The sequence below is a fragment of the Xenopus laevis genome, chromosome 9_10L, assembly GCF_017654675.1.
Source record: "Xenopus laevis strain J_2021 chromosome 9_10L, Xenopus_laevis_v10.1, whole genome shotgun sequence".
NCBI lineage: Eukaryota > Metazoa > Chordata > Amphibia > Anura > Pipidae > Xenopus > Xenopus laevis.
Genome location: NC_054387.1, coordinates 15,969,580 through 15,983,384, shown reverse-complemented (window position 1 = coordinate 15,983,384; position 13,805 = coordinate 15,969,580). Strand labels below are relative to the sequence as shown.

General features: G+C 43.8%; 1 protein-coding gene across 3 annotated transcripts in view; it reads left to right on the top strand.

Annotated features, from left to right (window-relative positions):
• cdh26.L (cadherin 26 L homeolog) overlaps positions 1 to 1,448 on the top strand; it is a 72,369-nt gene extending 70,921 nt beyond the window's left edge. For all 3 annotated transcript variants that reach the window (XM_018234982.2, XM_018234984.2, XM_018234983.2), the window contains one exon: positions 258 to 1,448. In XM_018234982.2, the coding sequence (XP_018090471.1) occupies positions 258 to 452 (195 nt within the window). In that variant the 3' untranslated portion in view covers positions 453 to 1,448. The remainder of the gene's footprint in view (positions 1 to 257) is intronic.
• The last annotated feature ends 12,357 nt before the right edge of the window (positions 1,449 to 13,805 follow it).

The following is a 13,805-nucleotide window of genomic DNA, read 5'->3' as shown; positions in this document are numbered from 1 at the left end:
TCCCACACTCACTGAAACAGAAGCAGATTCCTTCTGTTCTCTCCCTGATGCACACACATCACATTTCCATATTAAAAGCTTTATTTAAAAGCCCAGAGCTTGGGATTGGTGACTGGCTAATATAGAATTCAGCTGTTATATGAGAGGGCCACAGTCCCTTCCATATGCTTCTGTTAAGCAGTGCTACATGTAGAAAGATTTGGCAATTTTCTTATTGGTTGGTTACTTACTCTATTAACCCCATCTCTGTCCATCAGCGGCTGCAGGGATTGGCTGAGCCCCCCAAGAACCCCCCATACAAGCCTCGTGTTTATGCCTACGAGGGCGAGCTGGAACGGATTGACTCCCTGGGATCCTTCTCCATTGCAGAGAGTGAGCTCGACTGGAGGTTTCTGGATGATTTGGACCCAAAGTTTGCAAAACTGGAAGAGATTTGCCGCCAGCCCCTCTAATACTAATCTGCTGGGGGCAATTACAATTTACTTTATCTGAAATAAGAAGCTAATGAGTTAGGCCTAGTTTACTGGACACCTAAGAGGGTTTATTGACATTTTAAGACAGAGTTCACCACTCTTATGTGCTTGGTCTGAGGCCTACCCTAGAGTTATTTGTGCTCTCCTGCACTATAAAAAACAGAATTTACTGTTTATAAAATGGAAATAACAACCTTAAAGTTACAAGAGGCAGCTTATTGCTGTTCCTGGTGATGTGCCATCTGAGGTTCTCACCATACTACATGACAGAGTTCACCCTGTAGACACCAGCATATGTGTATATATATTAATGGTCCGTTTGGTATGTGCTGATATTATAGTTAATGTAAATGTGTATATAGCGGGTACAAGTAATGTGGGATATGCTTTCCCTGGAGGTTCTTTTGACTTCTGAAGACCAGAAACAACCTGTGAACATACAATTTAGTAAAGAGCTTTTCATTGCAGTTACTATCCAGTCATGTGCTGAATGGGGGCATTAACAAACAATAAGTAGGGCATTTTTAAAGGAAGGGATTGGAAAGGGTGCCCTGTTATGAAATCAGTTAGCAGGAGATACGTGAAGGGGTGAGAAGCAGTAAGAGTACAGTGTTGTATTGTTACCACTAGAGGGTGCTGTTGAGGAGGAATGTGTTTGGGTCAGTTAATTCTCTTGCTTGTGGGAAAGCAGATTCAGTGCATATGAGAGGAAGGATAGGCCCCAAACATGTGCCATGTGATACTCTTCCCTTCCCTAGATTCACTTTGCTGTCCCTTCTCTTTATTGCAAAAACTGGGATTGTGGCAGTTCCCTTTAGTTCCAGGGTGGGGTGTAGTGATATGACAACAGTGATGGAGTGAGTCAGAGTCTTTCCAGAAAGCAAGCTGTGTATTATACCATATGCATATTTGATATTGATTGTAACTGTTACTTTCATTGTTTTGTTTTTTTTACATAAATCCCTTTCATACAAACGTTTGTGTCCATACTATAACTTCAAACGAGAGCACTCTCCCACTCCCACTCCGTGGCCTAAACCAACTCCCGGTGCTTGTTCGTAGAAAACTACCCCCGGATCTGGACGGACTTCATATGACCACACTGTAGCACTGTACGGAGCACATGAGCTTGGTTCCATAAAAGCTTTGTTTATTTTGATTCGATTAAAAGCATTTATGACATCTGCAATGATAAATGATACCCCACGCTTGACGCGTTTCGTGATGTCCAGCCACTTCCTGAGAAGCACAAGGTGCCACGAAACTCGTCAAGCAAACTTTATACATTCTGTCTATCTCCAGCAGCTGCTGAACTACAAGACTCAGCCTCATCTTGTATTCATACCTCAAACTGATGACCTCAAGCAGTTGGACTAGAACACCGATGGAAACTTACAGGGTCTTACAGGGTCGAAGTGTAAAATAGACTTCAGCTACATTGTTTCAATAGTCAGGACCAGAGAACAGAAGGGGACGGACAGTGACAGACAATAGCAATGACAGCTGCACATAACTATAATCCCAATGAGAATGAGGAATGGATGGATATTGGGAATCTGCTCAGTACTATATTTGCAGTTCATGGTCACTAGAGGGCAGTGTTACTGCACTAAACAATCTGTTTACTGGTCTCGGTCCTGCCATAGAATGTTGAGAAAACACACACAGCCATTTAGAGGGTTCAGGTTCAACATTGGGTGGCAGTGGGTCATTTGACCTCCATGGATATTATAATTGGGAGCCTTTGTGACAGATATTTCTGGGGAACTGGGAGTAATCATAACATGAGTATCAAAACCTGCAACCACGCACCCACTCACACACACACCCATTCGTACATGCATGGATTGTATTTCTTTATCATCTCAACTCCAGCTCTTAAAGGTTGCTCAGAGTTAATCTGGCAACACACGGGTTAACAGAAGCTTCTAAATCGGCCCCTCCAGCCTGAGTTATCGGCCCACGTATGAGGCCCACGGGAGGACCTGCCTGACCAATACCTGGCTGAAAATTGCCCAAAAATCAATTGGGACGGTTTAATGGTGTACAATGTATGTTTCCCAGCTGCAAGTGGTTCCTGTATCGGTTTCTCTAAATGGGTACAAGATACCAAATCAGTAAATTAGGGTTAAATTGTTTGGTTAAAGTCCCACCTCGCTGGGATGAGAGAGAAGTAACATAATACAGTAATGATGTTGTGCAATGTGCTAATGCAGTGTTTTCCCCTGCAAATTGTGTAACTATTGAGCAAGTTGCTTCAGGGTAATAATAAACGTACCCGTCTGCGTGTAATTTCACAGATTCCCCCAAAAGTAACAGCATGTGGGCTTATCTGTGCAAAGGGAACACTTTGGACTCAATGCATTGGCAGTGGTCTTCAGGCTTGGCCCCCTTAGCTCATAACAAGGTTACAGATATATAGAAACATTGGGGTAACAGTCACCCTGCTATAGTTCCAGGGGTACCCAGGGCACAAATAAGCACTCACCCCAAATCTCCCCCTAACTGGCCTTCAGACTGGGCCCCCTTAGCTCATAACAAGGTTACAGATATATAGAAACATTGGGGTGTCACCCTGCTATAGTTCCAAGGGTACCCAGGGCACAAATAAGCACTCACCCCAAATCTCCCCCTAACTGGCCTTCAGGCTGGGTCCCCTTAGCTCATAACAAAGTTACAGATATATAGAAACATTGGGGTAATAGTCACCCTGCTACAGTTCCAGGGGTACTCAGGGCACAAATAAGCACTCACCCCAAATCTCACCATCACTGACCTTCATGGTTGACCCCACCATCCCCTGCCTTGGACCCTGTAGATGCTCAAACATATATTTTTGGGTATGTTTTTCACCTGAAAGGGATAAATTCCATGTCAAACATGTACAGTAGATCATGACAGGCCTCAAGATATGAGGACAAAAGGACATTAGGGGAAGGGGAGAAGAGGCAGGAGGACGCGGAGAGATCCTGTTCTGCAAGTTCTGTTACATAGATCGCAATTAACATTCTGCCCGGAGGCTGCAGTCACATTTTTGTTTCTTTTTGCAATCACTTGGGTTTATCCCATGAAGTCTCTTATACAATGTGCCTGATTGGGAGGTTGGGGTCACCTGAGGGACACTTTAAGAACTTTAGACCCAAATCACCTTGTCTCAGATCTTCAGTGTATGAATAAAATAAAAAAAAACCAACACAACCAAAATGACCTGTGTCCTGGTGACTTTAAGTCCAGAACAACATCAAACTTGTTCCTCCAGTCCATGGTCAGTTTAGTGACCTACAGCCACCCTGGCAGCAAAGGGAGAGGTATGTTTGCTTCAAAACAAAAAAGAAAATGAACATGGCCTTTAACCTCTCTCTCTCTGACTTGGTCATTACTGGGGTAGAGGCTCTTTTGAGTTTTGACACAATTCAGCAGGAACAGACCCCTAAATTTGCTCATAGCCTATACAGAGAGATCCCATAAAACTATGGCAGCATAGGTATTCCCCTGTACTAAGCACAATTCAGCAGTAACAGTCCCCTAAGTTTGCTCATAGTCTGTACAGAGAGATCCCATAAAACGATGGCAGCATAGGTATTCCCCTGTACTAAGCACAATTCAGCAGGAACAGCCCCTAAGTTTGCTTATAGTCTGTACAGAGAGATCCCATAAAACGATGGCAGCATAGGTATTCCCCTGTACTAAGCACAATTCAGCAGGAACAGCCCCTAAGTTTGCTCATAGTCTGTACAGAGAGATCCCATAAAACGATGGCAGCATAGGTATTCCCCTGTACTAAGCACAATTCAGCAGGAACAGCCCCTAAGTTTGCTTATAGTCTGTACAGAGAGATCCCATAAAACTATGGCAGCATAGGTATTCCTCTGTACTAAGCACAATTCAGCTGTAACAGTCCCCTAAGTTTGCTCATAGTCTGTACAGAGAGATCCCAAAAAACTATGGCAGCATAGGTATTCCCCTGTACTGAGCACAATTCAGCAGGAACAGTCCCCTAAGTTTGCTCATAGTCTGTACAGAGAGATACCATAAAACTATGGCAGCATAGGTATTCCCCTGTACTAAGCACAATTCAGCAGGAACAACCCCCTAAGTTTGCTCATAGTCTGTACAGAGAGATCCCATAAAACGATGGCAGCATAGGTATTCCCCTGTACTGAGCACAATTCAGCAGGAACCCCAAGTTTGTGCATAGTTGGGTACAACAGTACAGCTATGGCACAGCCGAAAACATGATATTGTAAGACAACTGCAAGGAACATCATTTTTGTACTTGTAATTGACTACAGGATAGTGTTTCAGGGGTTTATCAATGACCTGGAGGTGGGCACTGTAAGTACTGTCTTTATATTTGCTGATGATACTAAATTGTGCAAAAGGTTCATGTAGAATGCTTCCAGTTGGTAGAGAGATTGGACTAAATTGGAGAACTGGGCAGCAAACTGACAAATGACGTTCAATGTTGATAAATGAGAGGTTATGTAAAAATAACATAAATGCAAATTATACACTTAAGCTGGCCATAGACACAAAGATCCAATCATTCAAATCCTCGAACAATCAGACTTCCCCATCTCCCGACCTGCCACTAACCATTCAGATCAAATAAAATAATAAAAGAACAGATCAGTCGATGTTCTGCCCCTGATAGGGATGTCGCGGACTGTTCGCCCGCGAACTAATTCGCGCGAACATCGGGCATTCGCGTCCGCCGAATGTTCGCGAACGTCGTGCGACGTTCGCCAATTTGGGTTCGCCTTAGCTGGCGCTTATTTTTGCCCTCTCACCCCAGACCAGCAGATACATGGCAGCCAATCAGGAAGCTCTCCCTCCTGGACCACCCCCACACCCCCTGGACCACTCCCCTTCCATATATAAACTGAAGCCCTGCAGCGTTTTTTCATTCTGCCTGTGTGTGCTTGGAAGAGCTAGTGTAGGGAGAGAGCTGTTAGTGATTTGAGGGACAGTTGATAGTAACTTTGCTGGCTAGTAATCTACTTGATACTGCTCTGTATTGTAGGGACAGAACTCTGCAGGGATTTGAGGGACAGTGAGTTTAGGTTAGTTAGCTTTGCTGACTAGTAATCTACCTTCTACTGCAGTGCTCTGTATGTAGCTGCTGTGGGCACTGCTTCTGATCTCATCTGCTGACTGCTGTAATAACCCAATAGTCCTTGTAAGGACTGCTTTTATTTTCTTTTTTGTTTTTTTACTTTGCTACTATAAGAGCCCAGTGCTATTAGTCTAGCTGTGTTGGGGAGTGGGACTGGTGTGCTGCTCCTCCTAGTAGTTCACCACTACCAGCACCAACCAGAGTCAAAATTGTTACAAAGTATCTTATTTGCACCTGTTAGCTGTTCTGAGCTCTCTGCCAAAAGCTAATTAAGTTAGAAACTGTTTTTTTTCTGGCTGTTCGGTGCAGAGAAAAGAGGGACTGGTGTGCTGCTCCTCCTAGTAGTTCACCACCACCAGCACCAACCAGAGTCAAAATTGTTACAAAGTATCTTATTTGCACCTGTTAGCTGTTCTGAGCTCTCTGCCAAAAGCCAATTAAGTTAGAAACTGTTTTTTTTCTGGCTGTTCAGTGCAGAGAAAAGAGGGACTTTCCAGTACAAAAGAGGGACAGGGGGTTGAGTGGTCAAAAGAGGGACAGTTGGGAGGTATGCAAGTGCCACCTAGCTGTGTGAGCTTTTTCACATTCTGTCTAAATAACAATAATAATTCCATGTCCGTAAACATCACCTGAGTGATGTTTTTACAGCAGCAATAATATATTCCGTATCCACTACTGTATACGTTGCCCTTGCAGGCATTGTTTGCCCAGTCTTTAACCAAGTGCCACCTAGCTGTGTGAGCTTTTTCACATTAAGAGTCCAGAAACATCACCTGAGTGACGTAGTGTGATTTCTGCCCTTTACAGCACAAAACGCAGCGCTGTGTCAACAATGTATTTTTCAGATACATTTTTGCCCTTGATCCCCCTCTGGCATGCCACTGTCCAGGTCGTTGCACCCTTTAAACAACTTTAAAATCATTTTTCTGGCCAGAAATGTCTTTTCTAGCTTTTAAAATTCGCCTTCCCATTGAAGTCTATGGGGTTCGCGACGTTCGCGAACCGTTCGCATTTTTGGACGCAAGTTCGCGAATATGTTCGCGAACATTTTTTCCGCCGTTCGCTACATCCCTAGCCCCTGACAGCAATCGTACGAAAGTTTATGTCCGACAAAGCTGGTGACAGTCTCCCTCTAGAAATCGTCCGATTGGCAATACATGCAGAGAAATTATCAGCAGCCGACAGAAATCTTTTAACTTGGCCGACTGAATGACAAAACGGCGAGAATTTGTACGATCGGATCTTTGCGTCTATGGCCACGGGCATATTCGCTAAAGGACGAAGTGGCTAACGCTAGCGTCTTTTCGCCAGCGTTGCCATCCGCAATGACGTCGCCAATTCACTAACAGGCGCAAGCACCAATTCGCTAGCGCAAGAGACCGTCGCTAGGGTTTGTTTGCACTCTGTCGCCAAGCGACTTTTCGCTCTGGCTAAAGGTCATAACTCTGCAAATTCAGTAAAGTGCGGAATTTACTGAACGTTACCTCTTTCGCCATAGTTAACTTTGCCACCCCAGACCAGACAAAGTGCTAGAAAGCAGCTCGATCTTCCTCAATCTTCTGTCACTTCCATCATATCCTGTCTGGCGAAAATGCTGGCGACTTTTCCTTTTTTGAAACGGAATTGGCTGCAAAAGTCCTGACTTTTTTTTGGGGAACCGTTTTTTTCCAGATTTCATAACATATATGACATTCATTTTACAGTGGGATCATGTGTAGGACATTATATTAACTCTTTTGTCTTTATTAAGGTTCCCTGGACATGTGTAATAAAAGTGGTCACTTCAAGCATTTGCACCAACATTTATAATAAAGACGTCCATACAACTTTAAATTACCCGCCGTATGCAAATTGACCTAAGTTCAAGATCACTAGTGAATTTTTGCTTGGCAGAAATGAACGCTAGCGCATCTTTGTTATGAAATGCTCGCGCTGCCGACGTAATGCTAGCAAAAAGTCGCCAGCGTTTGGCGCACAGGGTGCAACTTCGCATATTAGTGAATTAGCGTAGTGGTAGAGATTTTGCGCCTGGCAAAGTGGTGCGATGTGTGTGAAGTGGTCACTGGTGACAATTCGCCCCTTTAGTGACTCTGCCCCTTATGGTGGAGGATAAAATGCACAAAGAAGGGAAAATTTCAGGCAAGAAGAAGTGTTTGTTTATTCAGAAGAGGATTTTCCCTCCTTTCCCATAATAACTTCCCAAAATCCTTCTCCTTTAGAAGTGATACCTATGAATCAAACTGGGACTGTTTTTTTAGCTTTTTCGCCTGGTCTGATGTGGTGAAGTTGCTTTGTGGAGCGAAAAGTCGTCTGGCGTTAGAGTTCGAATGAATGCTAGCGACAGTCCCATTCACTAGCGAATTGGCGCCTGCGGCTGTTAGTGAATTGGCGATGTCCCTGCGGGTGGCAACACTGGCGAAAAGTCGCTAGCGTTAGCCACTTCGCCCTTTAGTAAATCTGCCCCATGTATCTTTGCCACAATGCTCTTTCTTGGGGTTAATTTCCCACTCCTCCCCAAATCACTCTCACTGCCAGAAGAGGAGGACAAGGTGGAAATTGGGTGGGAAGATCTGTAAGTGTGCCTGGCGCACTTCTGCTGCTTTTCAAATGTCTTTGTCTTTGTATCTGAATAGATCTCAGATATATTAGCCCAATTTTTCCACAATAGAACTCTGATTTTCCAGGTCCAGTGCTCCTTAGATTGCATCCACTTTACACAAATAAAATTCCTGGTGTTAAAGGCTCACATTAAATTAAGGATGCACTAATTCCCCAGAATCATTCGTGAAACATTTGGCCGAATACCAAATCTCAACCCAAATTTGCACATGCAAATCAGTGCGGGAGAGGTGAAAAAGAGAGCCATGTTTTGTGACGAAATTCACATGATTTTAAGGTTTCAAATTCAATGCACAACGATTAGTCCGAATCCGAATCTTGCTGAAAAAGGCAGAATCATGGCTGAACACCAAACCAAATTCGGTGCATCCCTACATTGAATCAAGTTTGAGCTGTTTCTTTTGTTCCTCTTGCTTTTTTAATGAGTTTACCCAGCTGATTAGTGTCAACTGATCAAATGGAAGATTTTTATATAAATCAGTGCACTGCCCCTTTAAACCATCCTTGTCAGTCCCAGATATTAAACTACAGTCCCTTGCACTAGGATGGCCCGACCACTAAACTGGGTGATCCCACTGATGGCCAATAAAAGGGCAGCCAAGTTTGGGAGTTTTACCCTTGAAGCAGCAAGTAAGTTGCAGGTAAAACTTAGTCCCTGTGTAAAATGTATAAAGAAGCAATAGAATTCTTAATGAATCAGATGAAAATTGAACGTAGGACTGGCCAGATATGGGATGACTTTGACATAGTTGGCCAGTTTAAATATATTGCAATATATGGACAAACAATCCCTGTTTTGTTTAAAGGGTAAGGCATTTTTTAGTAGCTGTATGCTCAAAATGTCTCAATGTCTTAAATATATTGATAATGGGTTGAGTGCAGAAGTTCTCTTGTGTCTGTACTAAACTGGATGTAGCAATGTGGCCGCCAACAGGGTTTGATAACTGTGCACCAGCACCATTTATACTTGGAGTACCAACATGGCAGCCTGCTAGTGTGGGAGGGGAAAGATGGCCACCAGTTGCTGCAGTCTCACTCAAACCAGCCGGACTCTCCGGAAAAGCGATCTGATTTGCCTGATTTACTTCCAGCCTCAGACTGCATGTCAGTAGCACAAACAAGGCTGAGTATGAGACTGGGTACGAGCCACATCTAATACACCATCTTTACTGGACACAACATGTGCAGTAAATTGTGTTTGTGAATCAGCAGGGGCAGCTTTCCTATGGGATTTAGATTCAGGGGTCTGCTCAGCATTTGTGCCTTTATATTTAAATCTCTTTTTACTTTCAACTTCGCTTTCATTTATTTTCCTCTGATTTCCTCCCGTCCCCCTTCTCAAACTCAGTTGTACACACACAGGTATCTCCCTTTGCTTAGAGGCTTGGATTTCGGCTTGGGCACCCCATGGCTGCAGGGTCCTAGTGCCGGACGGACCCACACGTGCGATGGATCACCGGGGATTACGTGTACAGGAGTAAGAGTCCCCAGTGCCCCTTAGATTGCAGCTGCCCTAGGCCCGGGACTATTTGCTTGGCTTTGCCTCCTCCACTTTCAGTTCCTTTCCGTTCCTCCAGCATGGCTGCTGACATTCCTCCCACAGAAGCTGCTTTGTGCTAACTCACTCCCTTCCCTGGCATTCCTGCTGCCGCCTTCTCCTCCTGTCCTTTCCCTGCTGACCTTGAACTCCTTTGTCCTTCTAAAGTGGGCTCCAAAGCCTGATCCTCGGTGGAAGAAATTGTCCGCCCAGGCCTCAATTGGTCCTCTGGTTCCCCCGAAAGCAGTGACACACACATCTGCTTACAATGGGGATCAGATAGGATTTATCCCACTGGGACAGAATGCTCTGTTATACAGATAGCTAGAATCTCAGCCATAAAGCAGGGCAGGACTGCTGCTTACAAAGATTCTCTAAAATGTATGCGAATATTTCTATTCTAATATCACTTAACTTCCCACATTTATGGACTATGGAAACCCATATACCTGCAGCTTCTCCGTTGTTGACGCAGGTCACATGTTTCTCTAACACTTCTCCGATCTCTGGACCAGTATTATAATTAGGACATTAATTTGTAACTGGGGGCGAAACCACAAACTGTCAGTGGAATGTTACAGTTCCAGAGAATTGAAGCTCTTCCGGCTGAGCACACGGCGCTGACACTCAGGACCTTGATATGTTGCACTGAGACAATCGAGGAGTAATTTATGTGTCATGTTATTATCTCATAAATCTGTAGCAAGAAGTGCACAGGGTTTGGGGTTATTCTCTGGAATTGGATTATGCAGCGGAAGTTTATATAGTGAATTGTAGCGTTCCTTGGCGCACAAAGTGTTTCCCCATTGGCCACTATACCATTGATATTATCTCTCTTAACATCTTCTTTTACCTATTCTGCCATAATTTATGGATCTCTCTGTACACTATGACTATGAGCAAACTTAGGGGGCTGTTCCTGCTGAATTGTGCTTAGTACAGGGGAATACCTTTGCTGCCATCATTTTATGGGATCTCTCAGTACAGACTATGAGCAAACTTAGGGGGCTGTTCCTGCTGAATTGTGCTTAGTACAGGGGAATACCTTTGCTGCCATAGTTTTATAGGATCTCTCTGTACAGACTATGAGCAAACTTAGGGGGCTCTGCCTGCTGAATTGTGCTTAGTACAGGGGAATACCTATGCTGCCATAGTTTTATGGGATCTCTCAGTACAGACTATGAGCAAACTTAGGGGGCTGTTCCTGCTGAATTGTGCTTAGTACAGGGGAATACCTATGCTGCCATAGTTTTATGGGATCTCTCAGTACAGACTATGAGCAAACTTAGGGGGCTGTGCCTGCTGAATTGTGCTTAGTACAGGGGAATACCTATGCTGCCATAGTTTTATGGCATTTATTTGGGGAGAGTGTTGTTGTACAGACAACAGTGGTCAAGTACTTAAGTGTTTGGGTATTTACCTCTGTTTACAGATTGTTACACAAACAAGAGATTTATCTTCGGTGGGGGTGCTGGGCAAGAAGCAGATCCATTCTTACTTTGTGCACATTTTCTGAAAGCCCCTCGGATAGTCAACGACCGCTTCCCACACGTCGCACCACTTAGCCAGGCGTGAATTCGCTACCACTATAATTCACTCTAATTCACTAATATGCGAAGTTGCGCCCTGGGCACCGAACGCTGATGACTTTTCGCTAGCGTTACTTCGGCAGTGCGAGCATTTCATAGCGAAGATGCGCTAGCGTTTGTTTAAGCCTAGCAAAAAATTCGCTAGTGATCGTGCGATTAGGTCAATTTGCATACGGCGGGTAATTTAAAGTTGTATGGACGTCTTTATTATAAATGTTGGTGCAAATGCTTGAAGTTACCACTTTTTATTACAAATTTCCAAGAAACCTTAATAAAGACAAGAGAGTTAATATAATGCCCTACACATGAGCCCACTGTAAAATTAATGTTCCATATGTTTTAAATGTCTGGAGAAAACTGGTTACCCAAAAAAAAGTTTGTAAGGATTTTTGCAGCCAATTCTGCTTCAAAATAGGAAAAGGCGCCAGCGTTTTTGTAAATTTAATGCATTTTCGGCACACAGGCTATGATGGAAGTGACAGAAGATTGAGGAAGATCGAGCTGCTTTTTAGCACTTCGCCTGGTCTGAGGTGGTGAAATCAACTCTGGCAAAAGAGGTAACGTAACTTTATTGAATTTGCAGACTAATGAGCAATTGCCAGAGCGAAAAGTCGGCTGGCGATAGAGTGCGAATGAACGATAACAACATCGAATTGGCTCCTGTTCGTTTATTGGCGATGTCCCTGCGGGTAGCAATGGTAGCAAATTGTCACTAGCGTTAACCACTTTGCTCTTTAGTAAATCTGCCCCATGGTATCTAGCTCTCGGTATCTTTTCCTAAGAACTATAATCTTCCACCGTTGGAATTTAGCTCCCCCATATCTCTTCCTAAGGAAAATAATCTCTATGGTTAGTTTTTAGCCCCCAGCATCTCTTAGAACTGTAACCCTCCGCTCTTAGTGTTTACCCCCCATATATTTTCATGAGCATAATAATTATCATCCCCATGGTTTCTCATTAGTGATGGGAAAATTCGCCCGAAAAAATTGGACTCCGGCGTCAAAAACGGGCGCCGGCGTCAAAAACGAGACGCAAATTCGCCCATCACTATTTCTCATCCTAAAGAGGGAGACTATTGTCCCACACAGTGTAAATTCAGTGTAAAACAATATGACTGCTGTCACACACATGTCCTGGCTCAGTTCTTTCTATAGTATCCATGACCATCTCTGTGTAGCAAGGTGAGTAAAGCACAACACTTGAGTTTTCCAGGCAAAGGTTAATGGACTATTACAACTTCATTTATTTGTCCTTAAAGTGCTGGAGACCCTTGACCATGGATGGGATTAAAGATCTTTACTCCTCATAGCTGGAGGCCACATGGAATCCTAAGAAGTGTTGAGGATGTACTTAGTGTATTGGATATAATATCCAGTGTACTCTAATGCTATGCATTTGTACCTATAGCCTTCCCCTTAAAGAAGAAGGAAAGGCTAAAACTAAGTAAGCTTTATCAGAAAGGTCTATATAAATACACCAGTAAACCCTCAAAGTAATGCTGCTCTGAGTCCTCTGTCAAAAGAAACACAGCATTTCTTTCCTTCTATTGTGTACTCATGGGCTTCTGTATCAGACTTCCTGTTTTCAGCTTAAACCTCCAGGGCTTGGGCTTGAGCATGCTCAGTTTGCTCCTCCCTCCCTCCCTGCTGAAATCTGAGCTCAGAGCTTTAAGTGAGCAGGGAGAAACTCAGGCAGGAAGTGATGTCACACCAAGCTAATATGGCAGCTTCTATCCTAAACAAACAGATAACATGTCTAAAGCTGTTTACTCAGGTATGGTGAAGCATTCTGCAGAATAAATATAGTGTTCTAGCTTGCACTATTGTGGCTAATCTGTTGGCAATAAACTGTCTTGGAGCTTTCCTTCTCCTTTAATATTCCTCTGTAACAGCATTAAAGCAGGGCAGGACTGCTGCTTACAATGGGGATCAGATAGGATCTGTGCAGCCACTGGGACAGAATGTTCTGTTATACAGATAGCTAGAATCTCAGCCATAAAGCAGGACAGGACTGTTGCTTACAATGGGGATCAGATAGTATCTGTGCAGCCACTGGGACAGAATGCTCTGTTATACAGATAGCTAGAATCTCAGCCATAAAGCAGGACAGGACTGTTGCTTACAATAGGGATCAGATAGGATTTGTGCAGCCACTGGGACAGAATGCTCTGTCATACAGATAGCTAGAATCTTAGCCATAAAGCAGGACAGGACTGCTGCTTACAATGGGGATCAGATAGTATCTGTGCAGCTACTGGGACAGAATGCTCTATTATACAGATAGCTAGAATCTCAGCCATAAAGCAGGACAGGACTGTTGCATTATAGGAGAAAGACAGAACAACTGAGACATCAAAAGAAAGAAGACTTCCCTCTACAAGGACACAAAAGTCTATATATTTATACAGATCTCAGAAGAAGAACAAGATAAACAAAGTTCTATAAAGCTGGTGTGGCCTTGTCCTCAGGGGG